This window comes from Pecten maximus, chromosome 12 (genome assembly GCF_902652985.1).
Source record: "Pecten maximus chromosome 12, xPecMax1.1, whole genome shotgun sequence".
Taxonomy (NCBI): Eukaryota; Metazoa; Mollusca; class Bivalvia; order Pectinida; family Pectinidae; genus Pecten; species Pecten maximus.
Window position 1 is genome coordinate 11,979,333 of NC_047026.1, and position 17,041 is coordinate 11,996,373.

Sequence of the window (17,041 nt, forward strand, 5' to 3'; positions counted from 1 at the left end):
CAGGTGATTTTGATTTAAACCCATTTCATTACATGGATAAAGCAAGCTAATTTTGAATAGGGTTTTTACAAATTAGTATGTGTCAAAAAGTTATGTTGTACTCTGCGAAATATTTGCCAGTTATCCAGTACTATGGAGTGGTAAGGTATAGTGTCCTATACAGTGATCAGGGAATACACCTGTACTGTAGAGGGTACCTGAGTTCACTGAATAGAAAGTGCTGAGTCAGGGTCACTGAGGCGTAACCAAATCATGCAACACAGGTAAGTGCTACCTGTGTGTGCGGCCATTTCAACCCCGGACCTGGACCTGGAAGGTTCACTGATGTCAGAGGCTGTGTGCCAGGGGAGAAATGCCTAAGCTGTGTGCTTGGTAATAAAATGTTACCAGGGCTGTGTGCCCAAAGTTATTATCCAAGTTAGAGATAGTTGAAGCCACTACATGTAAGCTGTGTGCTAGTTTGGGCAAAACTTTGCTACTTGGAGAAGCTGTGTGCTATGTCCACCTCAATGGAGTGTGGGAGTCCTGGAATGAAACAGGAGAGTGAGCTGTGTGCTCAGAAATGCTAAAGAGAGACGCCAACAGTAAGTACATATTTATGTCATTAATGTAAGGTTGGTAAAAATGTTTAGCATGCAAAATATAGGGTGTAATATTATAGGTCATTGTTGTAGAATAATTTCCTAACAGAATGTAAAGAAATAGGAAATAGAGAGAAAAGTAATAGGAGATAGTGATAAAGAGAATTATTAAATGTCATTGTAAGTAAAATACAAGTATAATACAAATGTGCAAGTGCTATAAACCCATGAACTTAGAACATTGACTCTGTAACCTTGTAGTACAGTGCCTACGGAGGGTATACATATATATACCTATTATGAAATAGTTAAACAACATCGGAGTGAAGAGAACTTTGGGAACCAACCACAGTGATGGGTCTGGAGAGACAATGGGTTTCAGAGACAGGTTTTGTTTTGTGTTGCACATTATTAATTAATTGTAGAGAATGAGTGGGAGTGTGAAAGGGTGTTATGTATGGTGTAAATAGAGGTTACACAACGAGTGGTTGTTGGATATGGAATTTATTTCACACGAGTAAGTTATTTTTTAAAAGTTACAAAAGACACGAGCTTTAGCGAGTGTTTTTTGCAACTTTAAAAAAATAACATACGAGTCGTGTGACCTGTTTCTACCACAATAATATCGGCTTGAATCAAAGGGAAACGTGGCCAAGTATAATATTCGCGTATGCAAATAAAGTGTACCGGTGACGTCCGGGACCCGGTGATGTGACGTCATTAGATTATTGATGACGTCAATAACAATTGCGGCTTGGGTCAAAGTTCACCGTGTTAGCCAATCAAAATGCGTACACAGTTTATACCACGTGTGGTATAAACAGATTGTTAATCAACAGCTGTAATGATTAACTGATGGTCTGAGAGTTGAATAACACCGGGTATTGTGGTAGAAATATTGTTTTCCTATGATTTTGTAAATATGTTCAAGTGAATACATATGTTAATGTAATTTATGTTGTTGTCTCATCTGTTTGCAAATAATTAGGCTAAGCCTATACCCACACATTCTTGACAGTATGTGTACAGCCTTCTGCGCTTGCACTGTGTAGAAATTTCGCGCGGTCCTGACTCACAGAAGAACTCTCCAATGTGGAGGTACAGTATTATAAACACGTGGTTTTGTTATGATAGACGGCAGGATGACCTGAAGGTACACTGTATCCAGTTACCAGGTGTATCTACTAGCATATCGGGTGTCATCAGCTAGATTCTATGTCTGCAGATACGTGAAGGTCAGATAACATTAGAAATAACATAGAATCGAGAGAAAATGTCGTTTGTCGTGAGGAAAGGGTTGACATTTTTAGCTCGCAAGATTCCAAAATGTGGGAAGGTGACGCCGTCGTGTCCTGAAGTGGGACGTGTGTTCGGACGCTGTTTATCTGCCTCGGCTGGACAAGTGCTTGATGTCAGCGGCATGTACCCTCCAATAGCCACGCCCTTCAATGAGGATGAAACGATAGCATACGATCGGCTGGAAGAAAACATGCAGCGTTGGAACAAGATACCATTCAGAGGTTTTTATTTTGTGTCTATTTTTGTCTACAGTACACGACATATAAAGTAACACGTGCTGCAGGTAGTAAAGCAATTGTTATGTACAGTGCAATCTGTAATACAGTGTATAATAATTCCAAGTTGTATACGTAACAATCCAGAAAATGTTCAGTTCAGTTATACCTTACATGGAGATAGAGGCAGATGCTATATGTAACTGGCAGACTGCAGTGGTAAATTGTGGAACAGATGACAGATAAATTGTAGGATGCATGTATGACTACAGGTAAATTATGAAACATTGATTATGTCTATACAGGTAAATTGTAGGATGCATGTATGACTACAGGTAAATTGTGAAACATTGATTATATCTATACAGCCTACAGGTAAATTGTAGGATGCATCAGAGACCTATATACTAGTATATAGGTCTCTGGATGCATGTATAACTAGAAATTGTGAAACATTGACTGTACAGGTAAATTGTAGAACAGATATGTATATTTTTGGTAAATTTTGTGTGACAGGTAAGTATGATTACTACTGGTAAATTGTATGTGGCCAGTGCAGTATGTACTTCACCATGAAGAGATTTGGTCATCCATTGTTTCAAAATGCATTGTACATGTACAAATGTATGACTGTATCGGGACTGGACTGGGTAGATCATGATCATGGGCGACCAGATAGATCAATTGGTAGAGCATTTGAACCCTGGTCTGGCCATGCATTTTTCCACTCTTTTTACATCTGGTGCCTGTCACCAAACTTAAATTTTTCTAGTGAGGTGAATACTTGACAAGGGGATACCCAAACCTAGGTTGTGAGTTGAGAAGTCTTTGGGGTGGAAGACTTAAAAAGGGAGGGAAGAGTGTAGTGGAACTGGACCGGGTTGATCATCGGCAACCAGGTACAGTTGAGTGTAGACTAAAGGTTACACAAAGTGCACTCCGAGTGCACTCCGTTTGGACTCGGAGTGCACTCCGTTTGGACTCCAGGTAAACTTGGAGTGCACTCGGAGTGCACTCCAAGTTTACCTGGAGTCCTATCAGGCCCCAATCCTACCTGGGTCCACATGTATCACATGTACCTGTAACAAAGTACATATATACATAATGTTTATACATTATAAGACTCCTTAAACATGTAACAATAAGATATGTGTTACTTTTTTTTCTTTGTATATATCATCTTATTATTTTGGTGGTTCATTTTTCGTTGGTTAACTAACAGCATCTAATATAATTGATTTTTTCTATTAGTTAACCCTATATAAAATGAATAGATCTGGCACTTTGTTGAAAAATGTATGATAGCATTCCTTTGATTTGAAGAGTTTTAACAAGCCACGTCAATTAGTAGAAAATTAATTGGCAATAAACAAAAATGTATTTGGTAAGTTGATTGTGGTCTCTCAAAATGTAGAGTTTGATTGTGTACTGGACTAACTTGTACTCGAAGTACTAAGGACTGTTTTTAATATATTTCAAATACTTTTCTTCCAACAGTTTATATTTATCTTAACATACAACAAAAAAGAAAGGTTTTTTTTATCACCTTGATAGCATATTCTGGATCTAATGTCTAATTTTGATTTACAGTTTAACATCAGACTTACATTTCTATTTGGTAAACCAACTTTTTTTTTGTTATGCCTGCCTCATTAAATCCAGGTCATACATGGAGTTCTTTTAACAGTTAGATCAGATACACCCCTCCCCCCCCCCCCCCCCCCCCCCCCCCAACTTCCAGGTCAATATTTACCTGTATATCAAGCGTGATTACACTGACTCCAATAATGACCCCTTCCTCCAAGTTTACCTCATAAGGTGTGAAGATCTGGACAGGTGTACACACAGTCATCTAACTAGATAAAGACCCCCTTAATTGTTAGATGGAAACTGGTCATCACACCTTACCTTTACCTAGCCCGAGTTTCCTCTGGCATTGACACCATGTCTGGTATGGTGTCAAGGCTAGAGGAAACTCAGGCTGACCTATACCAAGGTCATATAGAATATAGGTGCAGACTTGTGACGGTCGATATCTGACATTTTTGAAATTATATGATTGCCCATTCCTATCACAGTATTATAATATTAAAACAGTTATAAGTCATTAATATAAAAAAAATATTTGAGAAAAAAAATTATTTCAAACTGGTACTATTACTTTATGTCTTTGATGATATAATGAAAGCATGTATAGAGTATGAGAGGTCAATATGTAAATCAACATAGATTAGTATAATTTTCATGTTTGAGTTAAGTAAATAGTTATCAAACATTCCATACACCAATTGCAGCGGGCCTTATGCAATTTTTTTTAAGTTTGAACATTTAACTTTATGATTTTATAATTGGCTTGAACAACCATTGTACATTCATGACCTGTATCTGTTACATACAATATATGAGTGACACATATCATGATAGATATTGACTGAATGGGAATGGAAAACGATGTAGTTCCAACAGGTCAGTTTTACAGGTAAATGGTACATGGCGTCCAACTGCCCTGGGGCAAATTGTACCTCGGGCTCTATAATCTTATTTCCTGGATGAGAACAATGTGTACTAATTACGGGTATAAGGCTATAAGGTTGGTTTTGGGAAATGGTGAATTTACATTCATTATACCATTTTGAATTACACTGAAATTATTCATTTTTTAAATTTTAATCTCTTTCTTTACAACTAATTTTTTAAAGCAATGTCTTTATATTTTTGAATATAACAAGATAAGAACTGTATCATTTCTTAATTTGATTTGCATTAATTTTTTTTAACTTGTATCATTTAACATTGTACCTCTACATACCGGACACCTGTATAAACCGGCCAATACGTTTGGTCTCAATGACTTACGGTTTAGACAGGTTACAATGTAATAAGAAACAGCTTATTTTTACTTTCTAATTTCAGTAAAGAATGACTTCATTTCAATAGAGTTTGTCTTCTTAAACCTGTTAACCAATTTGTTAATGGTTTTACAACTTATCTTGACATTTCCACCTTAATTACACTTGTATTTCGTTTATACATGTAATTTTGGTCTGATTAAGGCCTCTCAAATGGAGCTACATGTACAATCCCTTCCTTCAGTCAGGAGATAATCTTACTGTTCTGTTAATTGGCCTGAGGTTATAACTCTGTGACCCTGCTTTGCACAGCTTCATCATTCGAAGCCCTACAGTGACTGTTTTGACACAGGTATTTCTGTGAACCCAGGGCAGTACCTGTAGCTGGCTCCTAAAACTTACCTGGCACAGTATCAGGGGTGTCAGGCCAGAGTCAGTCATGCATGGCCAATACTAATAGCAATTAAACAGATACTTTCATTTATTATGGGTAGTCCAGAACTACATACTTGTGTGTACGTTATGTCAGAATATTAATTTAACTAGGTAATGCTCGTAAATATGTACAGTTGTAAATGTATATTTTTCTAATGATACATTTAAATATATAACCTATATAAACTAAAATGATTGTTTATTTTATAATTACTTGCCTGAATTGAGTACATATATGTAGAGAATGTCTTATATAAAAAAACACATGCATACATAATTCATTAAATACTGTAAACTTTCGATATTTTGAATAATCAATAACATAATATAGATATATTATCTGAACTTCCTTTACAGTCATGATATATGTATAGTAGTAATAAATATTCTAATTGAAATAATTTTCAATTCCTTAATAAAATGAAATACAATTTACTTACATCTTAATGAAATAAGAAATAATAAGCAATTAACTTTCATAGAAACCTGATTATAGCATAAATTGTATAACTGTCTTTTATGGATCTTAATAAATATAAATTTAAGATGTAGGCATTAATACCATGTATTAACAATAAAAGAAATATTCCTAGTGGACTAAACAAATATTAACAGTAATATTAACAGAACATACATGATTTGTAAATATCTATTTATTTATATATAAATTATATTAAAAGCATCAAAGTATTAATATATATATATATATGATATAGTCTGATTATAGAACTGGGGTAGGCATGGTGTCTTATAGGACTCCAGGTAGACTCGGAGTCCACTTGGAGTGCACTCCAAGTTTACCTGGAGTCCAAACGGAGTGCACTCCAAGTCCAAATGGAGTGCACTCGGAGTGCACTTGGGTGTAACCTTTAGTCTACACTCAACTGTAGCTCAATTGATAGAGCTTTCAGCTAGAGTTTGGAGGTCCCAGGTTCGAACCCCAGTCTGGCCAGTACTATATCTATCATAGTTTAAACAAAAACCTGTTGCTAGATTGATACTATAGTGATCTGTAGGCAAAAATAGGAATGAATAATTTCAGATTTACATGGAATATATTGAATTTACCCCATGTTGTATTTATCAGGTTATGTGGTACAGGGTTCAAATGGAGAGTATGCTTACCTAACCAAAGAGGAGCGCATAGAAATGGTCCAATATGTGAAGAAGATGGCCAACCCAGACAAGCTGATCATCGCTGGTTCAGGCTGTGAATGTAAGTGTAATCATAGGTCATAAAGCTAGATATTTTCCATGAAAAACAATTCTTACCATATACATACTTAATAATAACCTGCATTACTTAGTTGATGCTTTGATGCTTTATAAGAGACACATTAGGTCATTATAATCTATGCAATACTTACCATGTGCACACACTGTGTCATCTTCGGATAGCCACAGTTGATTGCACTGTACACTCCGCTACTCTTATCACCTATAGGTCAACTGGGTGAAAAGTCCTTGTTTCATGGTTTGCTGGTTTATTTTGTTTAACGTCCTATTAACAGCCAGGGTCATTTAAGGTTGTGCCTGGTTTTAAGGTGGAGGAAAGCCAGCATTACCAGGAGAAAAACCACCGGCCTACGGTCAGTACCTGGCTACTGCCCCACGTAGGTTTCGAACTCGCAACGCAGAGGTGGAGGGCTAGTGATAATGTGTCGGGCCAACATACACTCAGCCACCCCAGCCCCCCTTGTTTCAATGATGTCATGCTATAAATATAAACCAATCTACGTACCCCTTTCAGAATAAGAACTCTTCAGCTTAGAGGGAAAATATTAAAAAGTGCATGTAACAGTATCGCTTCATCAATAAAAGCTTGCAGATTCTGTCATAATCATATAGTGGGCAAGAAGTCCTAAAGGTCTTAAGTGTTTTAAACGAATATACTCTAGTCCCGCAATATTTCAGGGATGTTAGGAAAACCCCCAGATGGGTGTTGCATGTAATTTGTGCATCAATTAGCTAAATTTAGTATCAAAATTCACATAGACTGAAATTCCGGATAACAGGCCTAGGCTTCTCCATCACCTTGATCTGTTTTGACTGATGGGAAGACATCTATTTCAGACAAAAGGGAATCAATAATATTCTGCTGAAATGTTTGAAACCAGTTGAAATTAGACTTCTGGAATTTTCGAGATCACTCTCCACCACTGTTGTTGATGTGTAACTTTGATAAAGCATATGCTACATGCAATCTGATTGGCTGAAATTCCTATAGAAAAATGCGACTGAGCCAGTCAAATAGCCTCTAATTGAAGTGGGGTTTTTTCACTGAGTTGACCGATGGGTGATAAGTGTAATGCAGTGTAGTGAAATCAGTCATAAGTACGTATCCGATGATGACACTTGTGTACCTCTGCTGCAAAGCAAGTACAAGCTGATTACATTGGAGACAGCTGTTCCCAGCATGTAATTATTACTATATATATGATACATATCTATAGCTATATATGTAATGATACATATCTATAGCTATATATGTAAAGTTGGTATATTCTTGTTCTAATTATTACATAAATCTGTCAGTTCACACATGTGAGAGTGTATGAGTGAATCAGTAATTTGTTGGTGAAAGTTAGTTTGTAACTTCAGTATGAGAAGCTAAAGATTGTGTTACAGTTTCAGGGGTTTTGGGTAAAGGTCAAGGTCACTGTTACTATTTTTAGTAAGTGCCGGTAAGGGACATGTATCGCTTTAGCAGTACCCAGTATGCTTGTTTGTTTTGTTTTTTTGTTTATTTTTTGTTTACAAATATTTTCCCATAGATGTTTTAACCTCAATATTTCACATTTCCTCAGTTTGTCACACATGTATGATGAAAAGATGACTTTAAATGTTGCAATAGATATCTTTAATTTCAATAGTAAGCAAAATTCCCTAAATCCAGTCTGATAATTCTGAGGCGCTTCTCTTTCCTGACAAATCCATTGTACTTACGATTATTTTTAGTTCACCTGAGACAAAGTCTCAAGTGACCTATATTCTAATCGCCTTTTGTCCGTCGTCGTCCGTCGTTCTCCGTCCGTCCGTAAACGATTTACATTTTCAACTTCTTCTCCAAAACCGCTTAACCAAATTCAATGAAATTTAGCAGGGAGCTTCTATGGCTAAAGGTCAACCAAAATTGTGAAATTATATGGTCCCCCACCCCCACAGGGGCCTGAGGGGCGGGGCCAAAAAGGGTCAAATTGACTAAAATTTAAAAAAATCTTTTTCTCTACTCTCAGATATTGTGGAATCAAACGCTCTTCATAGATGAAAGGGTCTTAAGGTGCTTTACCAAAATTGTGAATTCCATGACCCTGGGGTCTCCCGTTTGCCCCTGGGGAGGGGTAAACTTTACTATAGTTTATATAGGGAAATCATATTTTTGACAATTCTTTGTTTGATTTCTATTGGAATTCATTCTAACTTAGTTAACATAATCAGCATGGGATGAAAGCTTAATGGTTTGCACATGTTAGCCCTGACTGACCCCTTAAACTGATGGGTTGGGCCAAAAAGGGTCAATTAAATTAACTGAAATATTTCAAGTCTCAGGTGATTGTTAAGGCCCATGGGCCTCTTGTTTTTATTTATCTTGGAAAACATATTAACAGTATTATGAGTGTGAACTAAAAAACAATTCTAATTCTCTGATTAAACTTTCATTTTTAGAATTTAATAAATTTTGTCCTTCAGCAACACGAGACACAATAGAGATGACCAATAAAATGGCAGAAGCAGGTGCCCAGGTGGCGCTAGTTGTCACCCCCTGTTACTACAAAGGTGCCATGAATAACGCTGCACTCATACAACACTACCGCAAGGTATACCCATTTATCTGTCATGTAGATGGTTCTCCTAAACTCCTGTTTACTTGATAAAATTATTTCTGATTTTGATGTACAGTATGTCAATAGGTCAGTCAACATGTGGTTCAACAGCACGTCATATTTTGATATGAATATCCGAATCAAAGAACATGTCGCACGCACAGGAGGCCGTCCTTAATGACCTTAGCTGTTAATAGGACGTTAAACAAAATAAACCAAACCAAAGAATATTATATGTAATTTAAGTTTCTGGAAGTGTGTGTTTATGTAAAAATAATAGTTTGTTAATTACATAAATGTAATATATGAGTGCTTTTATCACTGGTTTGTGATGGGGCCTTTTTGTCTCATTTTGGGAAGAAAATTGATGGATTGGGAAAGATTTTTTCAGTAGTAAACTGCAAATTTTGGGAATTTGGCTTAAATATAACATAATTTCAATTGGGAATGCATGTGGGGCCAAAGCCCTGTATATGTACACAGTTCATAGCAAAAATGTCGCAAAAGTTATGATACTAGGTTTGTATCGAGTGTTAATGCCATCAGAATTAATTCCTATAGTGTTATTTAGAAGAAAACACAATAAAACAATAAGCAAGAAAGGGTATTTTTTTCCAATTCACTACAGGCCGTGTCTGAGGAACCGAGTGTTTCCCAAGAAGATACAATTTTTTATAGAAACAGGATAATATTATTGGAGGTCCTCCTGTTTCTATGTCATTATTACCATGGGTATTCTCTTACTTTGTAACAGGATTAAAAGTACAGCAATCAAATTATTCAATAATTGAATTATTGTGTAAAATGCTTGATGACCCTGCATTATGCAAAGGACTTCACATGCTGATTAAAGGGACACAACTCTCTCACTTTCAAGTTATTATATGAATTAACATTAATGATTGTTAAAGCTTTGATATATGAATTAAGTTAAACTTACCACAAGGCGTAAATTACTGCAATTTTCCTCAGATTGAAATTAAATGTGAAACTTTGCGGAGGGCCTTTTTTTTGACCACTTTTAACTTTAGTTTAATCAATTTTGTAAATTTACCTTTCATGATTTAGCCAAAGTTTAACTAACATCTTTATAGAGAAAAATAATACATGTATTTTATAATGAGCTTTAACAAAACAATGGTTATCAGAGATTGACAAGCATGACACATCCAACATGATTTGGCCACTATATGGACTCTGATTGGTGCAAATATAGTTAAGATTTGATTTTGATTAAATTTCATTCTATTCTTTATATACAACGTTGTACGTACAATTTAATAATAGCTTTGTATAATGGATACATTGTATACAGATTCCACAATATATTAAATATGTGAAAATCACAACAAACCATTTGTCTACAAAAGGTAGGAGTAATTATCTTGTTTGTAAAAACATCGGTGGACAAAACAGCTCCCCAGCTGGCTATCGCAGTGTAAACAACCTGTCAATCCAATGTGTCAAATTTTACCTGGGTCCACGAATTTCAATGAGCTGGACGTTACACGCTTTTATTATTGATTATTCTATAATTTGAATGTCTTAATGAAACTTTGCAAAAATCTTGGTCGTTCACGAGAGGGATACCAAAGTACATTTCACGTTTTTGGGACATGATTAAGCGGTCGTTGGTCGGGTTAGCGGGGTGGTCGTTTAGAAGGGGTAATTTATCGTTGGAAAACGTCGGTGAACGCGAAACTTGGTCGCATACAGGGAGTGGTCGTTCTTGAGAGTGGTCGTAAATAGGGGGACCACTGTATTCATTTCCAGGCTACAACTTCAAAACCGTTCCACTCAACTCCACAAAACTTTCTGTATATATTAGATTAGTGCCATATTTGTGCTTTTCCTATTCTGTTGACATTTCTTTTTTTAAAAGATTTTATGTAACCATGGAAACGTAGTCAAAAGCATAAAATTGCTATTTCCTTTCCATTCCATGCGACTACTTCAAAACTGTTTCACTAACTCCAACAAAATTTTCTGTGTATATTAGATTAGTGCCCTAATTGTGCTTTTTCAAGTAAAACACACATAGATCTACATCAAGATATACAACTCTTACAATAAGATTGATATATACTGTATATCATATTTGGGTTTCAATACCAATAGCTGGGTGCTGGAGGATAATGCTACACATTGCAGGTCCTTGTTTTCATTCGTATTAAGCAGGTTTTTGTATTATTAGAGTTTGTAAAGGTGGGTTGGACTGCAGATTTTTTAAGAACAAAAGACTTTCAGTAGCATACTTTATATTAGCTACAGGAACAATTTTGGGGACTTGCACGTATAACAATATCCATAACTTCATATAAAGTACAATGTCTATTGTAGGTGGCAGACAATAGTTCCATACCAGTGTTGTTGTACAGTGTCCCAGCGAATACCAACATCACCATCCCACCAGCTGTGGTTGTGGAGCTTTCCAAACATCCCAACATCATAGGTCTGAAGGACAGCGGTGGTGATGTAAGTCTATTAGGCCCTGGGTTCTTCAGTATTACTTAAGGAAATTTGATTCTTCACTTTAAAATTTTCTATAGGAAAGGGTTATTGAATTTAAGGGAAAAAATATTAGTTTAGGAATTTCCTCAAATTTCTGTTATGCATTCCTAAATAGGAAAAAAAACAAAAAAAACAGAATAACTTTTAAAAAAAAAAGGCAGATTCAATATACATGTAATGTTATCATTATTTAACAACAATTATGAAGCATGTTCCAACAATTTAGTCTTTATGACATTTCTTAGTCCTGATTAAGGGCAGAGCTACATTGTAGGTCTTCATTGGAGAGGAAACCAGTGTATCTGGACAGCTTCAAGCCTCACCTGGTGAGGCAGGTGACCTTATACTTTTTCATGTTGGATTGGGAAATCTTAAACTCAAAGGTGATCACAGACAACATCATAGTTTTAAGTTAATGATAGAGTCTGTGTTGTGGCTGTTCCAGTAAAATATACCTCTGTATATATCCCACAGGAGGAGTCCAGAAAAAAAGAAATTCTATACGAGGAGAGTACAGGAGAAAATATATCTAATAATATGGTATTGTTTTAATCAAATCAATTTGTTTATAAGCGGTTCTTATTTGATAAACCTGGGGTCCTCCCGTTTGGTAGATGTTTTGCTGGAATCACCAGTAAAACTTTTATTTGTAACTTTAACTGTAATTGTATCATATGAATTCACAGATTACCTTCCATTGGACTACTGGCCTACAAAACCAAGGATGCTGACTTCCAGATTCTGGCAGGGTCTGCTGGATTCCTATTGTCTGGCTATGTTGTTGGTAAGCTTGCCTGTGTTTTTGTATCTACATGTTTTTTTTTTTAAAGATTTCTTAAAATATCTGGGAATATTTTCATCTTTCAACCTTTCTGTGGTTGCTTTTAATCCAGCCAGGTAGTGATATAGTTAGTTCACTAATTGTTTAACATCAACTAATCTGATAATCGACTAAATTTTCATAATTGATCATTGGTAGTTCAATATTGTTCTGTATTTAAGATAAAAAAAATTCATATCCTACTCCGTCATAAAGATGGTAGTTTACACATTTAATTCATGAGTGAATCTAAATAATTTCTTGTCAACTTTACAGTGATTCAATTACATGGCTGATTTCCTGTAACCACATTGGAAGGCTTTTCCGATTATAACCAATAAATAAATTTCTAATCGATTTTCCTATCATTTTCGTGCCACGTACAACTTACAATAGAGTAAAGTGAGCATGGTAAGTCAGTGTTATTATTCTATTGTAGCATTATCAAAATATACTGCTATAACACTTTGGAATCTGTTGCTAGGCTGCGTGGGTGGAGTGTGTGCTCTTGGAAACGTCCTTGGTAAGGAGTTGTGTGACCTTGAAGAATTGTTCAAAGCTGGGAAATTGGAAGAAGCGAAACACCTCCAGCATAGACTTATAGCACCAAACACTGCAGTGAGTGTCCGATGATCCTGATGCTTGATGAAGGATACAGTAATAGGATTTTCAGTAAAATGCATGATGTTGAAATCTTTTATATATCCTCAAAATTAGAATTTGGTACACTCCAGGAAGTTTCTTTTCATATTTTGTAAAATCTGAGATACATCAAGAATATAAAGTTTTATATCAGAATTTTGATAAATTTTCATTTTTTACCTGATTTGAGTAATGTACATATTGATTTGTAAAAACTTGTTTTTCGGAATCCTGCAAATGTTTTTGTAAAAATTGATTTGTAAAAACTTATTTTTAGGAATCCCACAAACGTCACGAAAGTCCACTGGCAAATAATCCTCTTTTTCAGGTAACCAAGCAGTTTGGAATTCCAGGGTTGAAGACTGCTATGGAGATGATGGGTTACTATGGAGGTCCGACTCGGTCTCCTTTACAACCATTGCCAGCAGACGACAAAGAAGCGATCCGCCAAATTTTGTCTTCCACCGGATTTCTGCCTTGAGATCACTTCTACACATATTATATAAAATCAAAAATTCCAAGACTGAAGATAAAATAATTTTGTTTTTGCTTGAAATCCTGCTGTGATGTATTCTGAATGCTGTTTCATTAATTACACTACATATATATATGAACTTGTATAACCAGTATCCAAAACAGGTTTACAAAAATGTTTACCATGTATAATTCTGTGATGGATCAGATTTCTGGAGGATTATGGGTACATAGTGTCAGAATTCAAGGTCTTAGATTAAATGAGATGATGGGGCTCGATTATTTTGATGGAATTGCCTCTTTTCTTTCTCAAATGACAAATTGTTCAGAAAGTCATGGGACCTTTATTAAAACTTAAAAAAAAGTAACTCAGTTGATCTTAATATCATGATAAGGTAAAGTTGAAACACTTCTACCTCTATTCATTTCTGTATAAATAAGTACTTTTCTGATTTAGAATTCATTTTTTTTTCATTGTGCCTAGTATTTCGAAGAATTGGCATGGACTGTTCTTTCAAACCACTGTATAACAAGATCGACTATCATTACTTTTTAACATGAAAGTTGAACTTTCAGTTTTGCACATCAGAATTATCTTGCCTTTATAGAAATATGAAAACAACTTTCTGAAGAGTAAAAGATCCGACACTTATCTAAATAAGAGGTCTTAAAATATTAAGTATAATATTCTTCAAAGACAGCATTTGAGAATAGTAGAATCTTTATCCTCCTTTGGAGTTGAGATTGGCCTACAGGGATCTAAACCTGAAGGAGAAGATCCTTCAGTTGACCAAAGTGTTTGGCAGGTTGAGAATCTTAAATTACCAAAGATCTTTTACATGTACCTATTTACTGTTGTGATGTCATACATGTGTATGAAAATGTGTGGATACACCTGTCCAGGGTAAGAAAATGGTAATTCTCTTATCAGATCTGGAATTCAGACATTATTGTTGTTGTTAATTTTTATAACTTTTCAATGCATGTATTTATAAGGTGTAAGCCGCATATTTTATAATATTTAATTAGATATTGATTATCTCCCCTGATGGAATATAAGCCAATACGTTTATTGTCTATATCCCAGATTAATATTAAATGTTACTTGATTGTCTTATGTTTGGATTATTTCGTGTTTCTCTCATTTCTAACTAATAACTAATTAGTGAGTTCAATTCGAGGATGGTTAATTAATTAACAAGGTTATTGGAGAAAACAAGTAGAAAAATAACATCTCCAAGGATTTGGCTGCGCCAGTCGGAAATTGAAGGTGGGGTATTATATATACATGTTTGTATGTACAACAAAAGCGATATAAATGCTCCAGTCAGTAACTGAAGTTGCATATCATATTCACACTGCTCTCTCAATCAAGAGATTCTCCAATTTTGCTAAACATGATTTTCTCTGTGATTATTTTTCTTTTTAATTCCTATTGGAGTTAGTCAAGGCTCTCTAATTCTAGTCGTAAGGTTTTTGTGAAAATTTTAATCAAAATTCTTAAAGTTATAAATGGCCATACATGTAGCTCTGAAAAAGATAAGTCCACCATCACTTTATCATAAATATTATCATCCTAAAGCTACATACCAAATTACAGTTTCTATACCAGAAAGGGGCCGCGGTGGCCGAGTGGTTAAGGTGTCCCGATACTTTAACACTAGCCCTCCCCCTCTGGGTTGCGAGTTCGAAACCTACGTGGGGCAGTTGCCAGGTACTGACCGTAGGCCGGTGGTTTTTCTCAGGGTTCTCCGGTTTTCCTCCACCTCCAAAACCTGGCACGTCCTTAAATGACCCTGGCTGTTAATAGGACGTTAAACAAAAACAAACAAACAAACCAACTACACCAGAAATTAAAGTTATGTATTTATAAACGAGAGGAGATTATGACAGAAATATCTTCAAGGGTAGCAAACTCTGTAAGAGGTGCAAGAAGTCCTTTTGGAGGTGCAGTGAATCTTTTTGGAGGTTCGAGGAGTCCTTTTGGGGTGCAAGGAGTTTTGGGGATGAAAAAAGTCCTTTTAGGGGTGCAATATGTCCTTTTTGAGGTGCAAGGCGAAAATGGCAGGGGAATGTCCCACTGAATGAATAAATAACAAAATAATCGCTAATTTCGTACTTGTTTTATAACACTATCGTTCCACACAATGTATATATGCTATATGTAGTTACTAGTCAGAGGTAAGTATGTAAGCAATATTTAGAACTATATATGTATATACATGTACATACTGTAAGGCTGGCATATCAAGCAGGTGAGGTATTCTCTGAAAGGTCATTTTATAAAGCAAACTTAAAGATATGATGAATATACATGGATATCACATACAAGCTAGTGAACTACCCGGGCAGTTTACAAAATAAATCTCCAGTACCAAAATATGTAAAATGTTTATTAATAATATTACCGTATATAAACATTAGTCTATATGTTAAAAATGACTGTCACTATGACCTTTTCTAAATGTGGTTAATATTAGATATATTGTATATAATGATGCAAATTCTACATTTATATATTAAGCGTAAAGAACGCCCAGAAACTGTTTAAAATCACAGACAGCAAGACAATTGGTATTGAAGTATAATGTTGAAAGACTTGTACAAAGAATGATAATACTGCAGTTTGAAAACAAATACAAAACAGACAAATTATGCTAATATATAGTGATCGTAAACCTGATCAATTAGTGCTTTGCCGAAAATTTTTAATTGTAAAAAAAAAAAAAAATGACTTATTTCCATACATGAATTCCACGGAAGTGGATCGATCTACCATCAGTGTGGCCAATGGTAGAAATATTATGATATACACAGCAGCACAATTCTAATTAAGAAATAATCACGGGTTTCAATATTGAATTTCATATACATGTGTAGCTTAAAATCCAACTTCAGCTGGTAAATAATTGAATATTTTTGAGGACTTTTCATGAAAATCAAAGCAAAAATTTGGAGTTATGAAACTGGAAATATTTTATTTCCTAGGTAAAATGTTGATTGTCACTTTTATTGGGTCGCATCAAATTCCATATGCAGCTCGTGAAAATTCAAACAAGCATTTTCAGTATAGGAACCACTGTCCCGAGTTTTTTTTTTTTTTTTTTTTTACGTTTGATCAGGCCATGAGAATTATTGCATGGATAATGAAATATGTTTGTTTATATGACTTGGTCAAAACTGCCAACAGGGAATGTTATACACATTTGAAACAAATTTATTAGTTGTTTTTTTTTTTTTTTGATGAGATTCTTAAAAGCTCAAACATATTTGTCAACTAACCTTGATGAACTCTCCACAGAAAAAATAAAGTATACACATTTTATTTAACAATAAAATCTTTTCAAGAATATGTGTATATATACTGTAATACAAATGCTACAAGATAAAG

The 17,041-nt window shown here is 35.1% G+C and overlaps 1 protein-coding gene across 1 annotated transcript; it reads left to right on the forward strand.

Annotated features, from left to right (window-relative positions):
- The first annotated feature begins 1,689 nt into the window (after positions 1-1,689).
- On the forward strand, positions 1,690-14,769 carry LOC117339557 (4-hydroxy-2-oxoglutarate aldolase, mitochondrial-like). Its single transcript, XM_033901237.1, has 7 exons — positions 1,690-2,101; positions 6,467-6,595; positions 9,070-9,197; positions 11,544-11,682; positions 12,406-12,498; positions 13,019-13,152; positions 13,505-14,769. The coding sequence occupies exons 1-7, from the start codon at positions 1,855-1,857 to the stop codon at positions 13,655-13,657; spliced, it is 1,023 nt and encodes a 340-aa protein (XP_033757128.1). The 5' UTR covers positions 1,690-1,854; the 3' UTR covers positions 13,658-14,769.
- Positions 14,770-17,041: the final 2,272 nt, after the last annotated feature.

Bases quoted from the DNA above. Each gene is read 5' to 3' on its own strand.
- LOC117339557 (XM_033901237.1), top strand. From the start codon at position 1,855: ATGTCGTTTGTCGTGAGGAAAGGGTTGACATTTTTAGCTCGCAAGATT. The intron at 2,102-6,466 runs GTTTTTATTTTG...TGTATTTATCAG, and splicing joins GAACAAGATACCATTCAGAG to GTTATGTGGTACAGGGTTCA. The intron at 13,153-13,504 runs GTGAGTGTCCGA...CCTCTTTTTCAG, and splicing joins TTATAGCACCAAACACTGCA to GTAACCAAGCAGTTTGGAAT.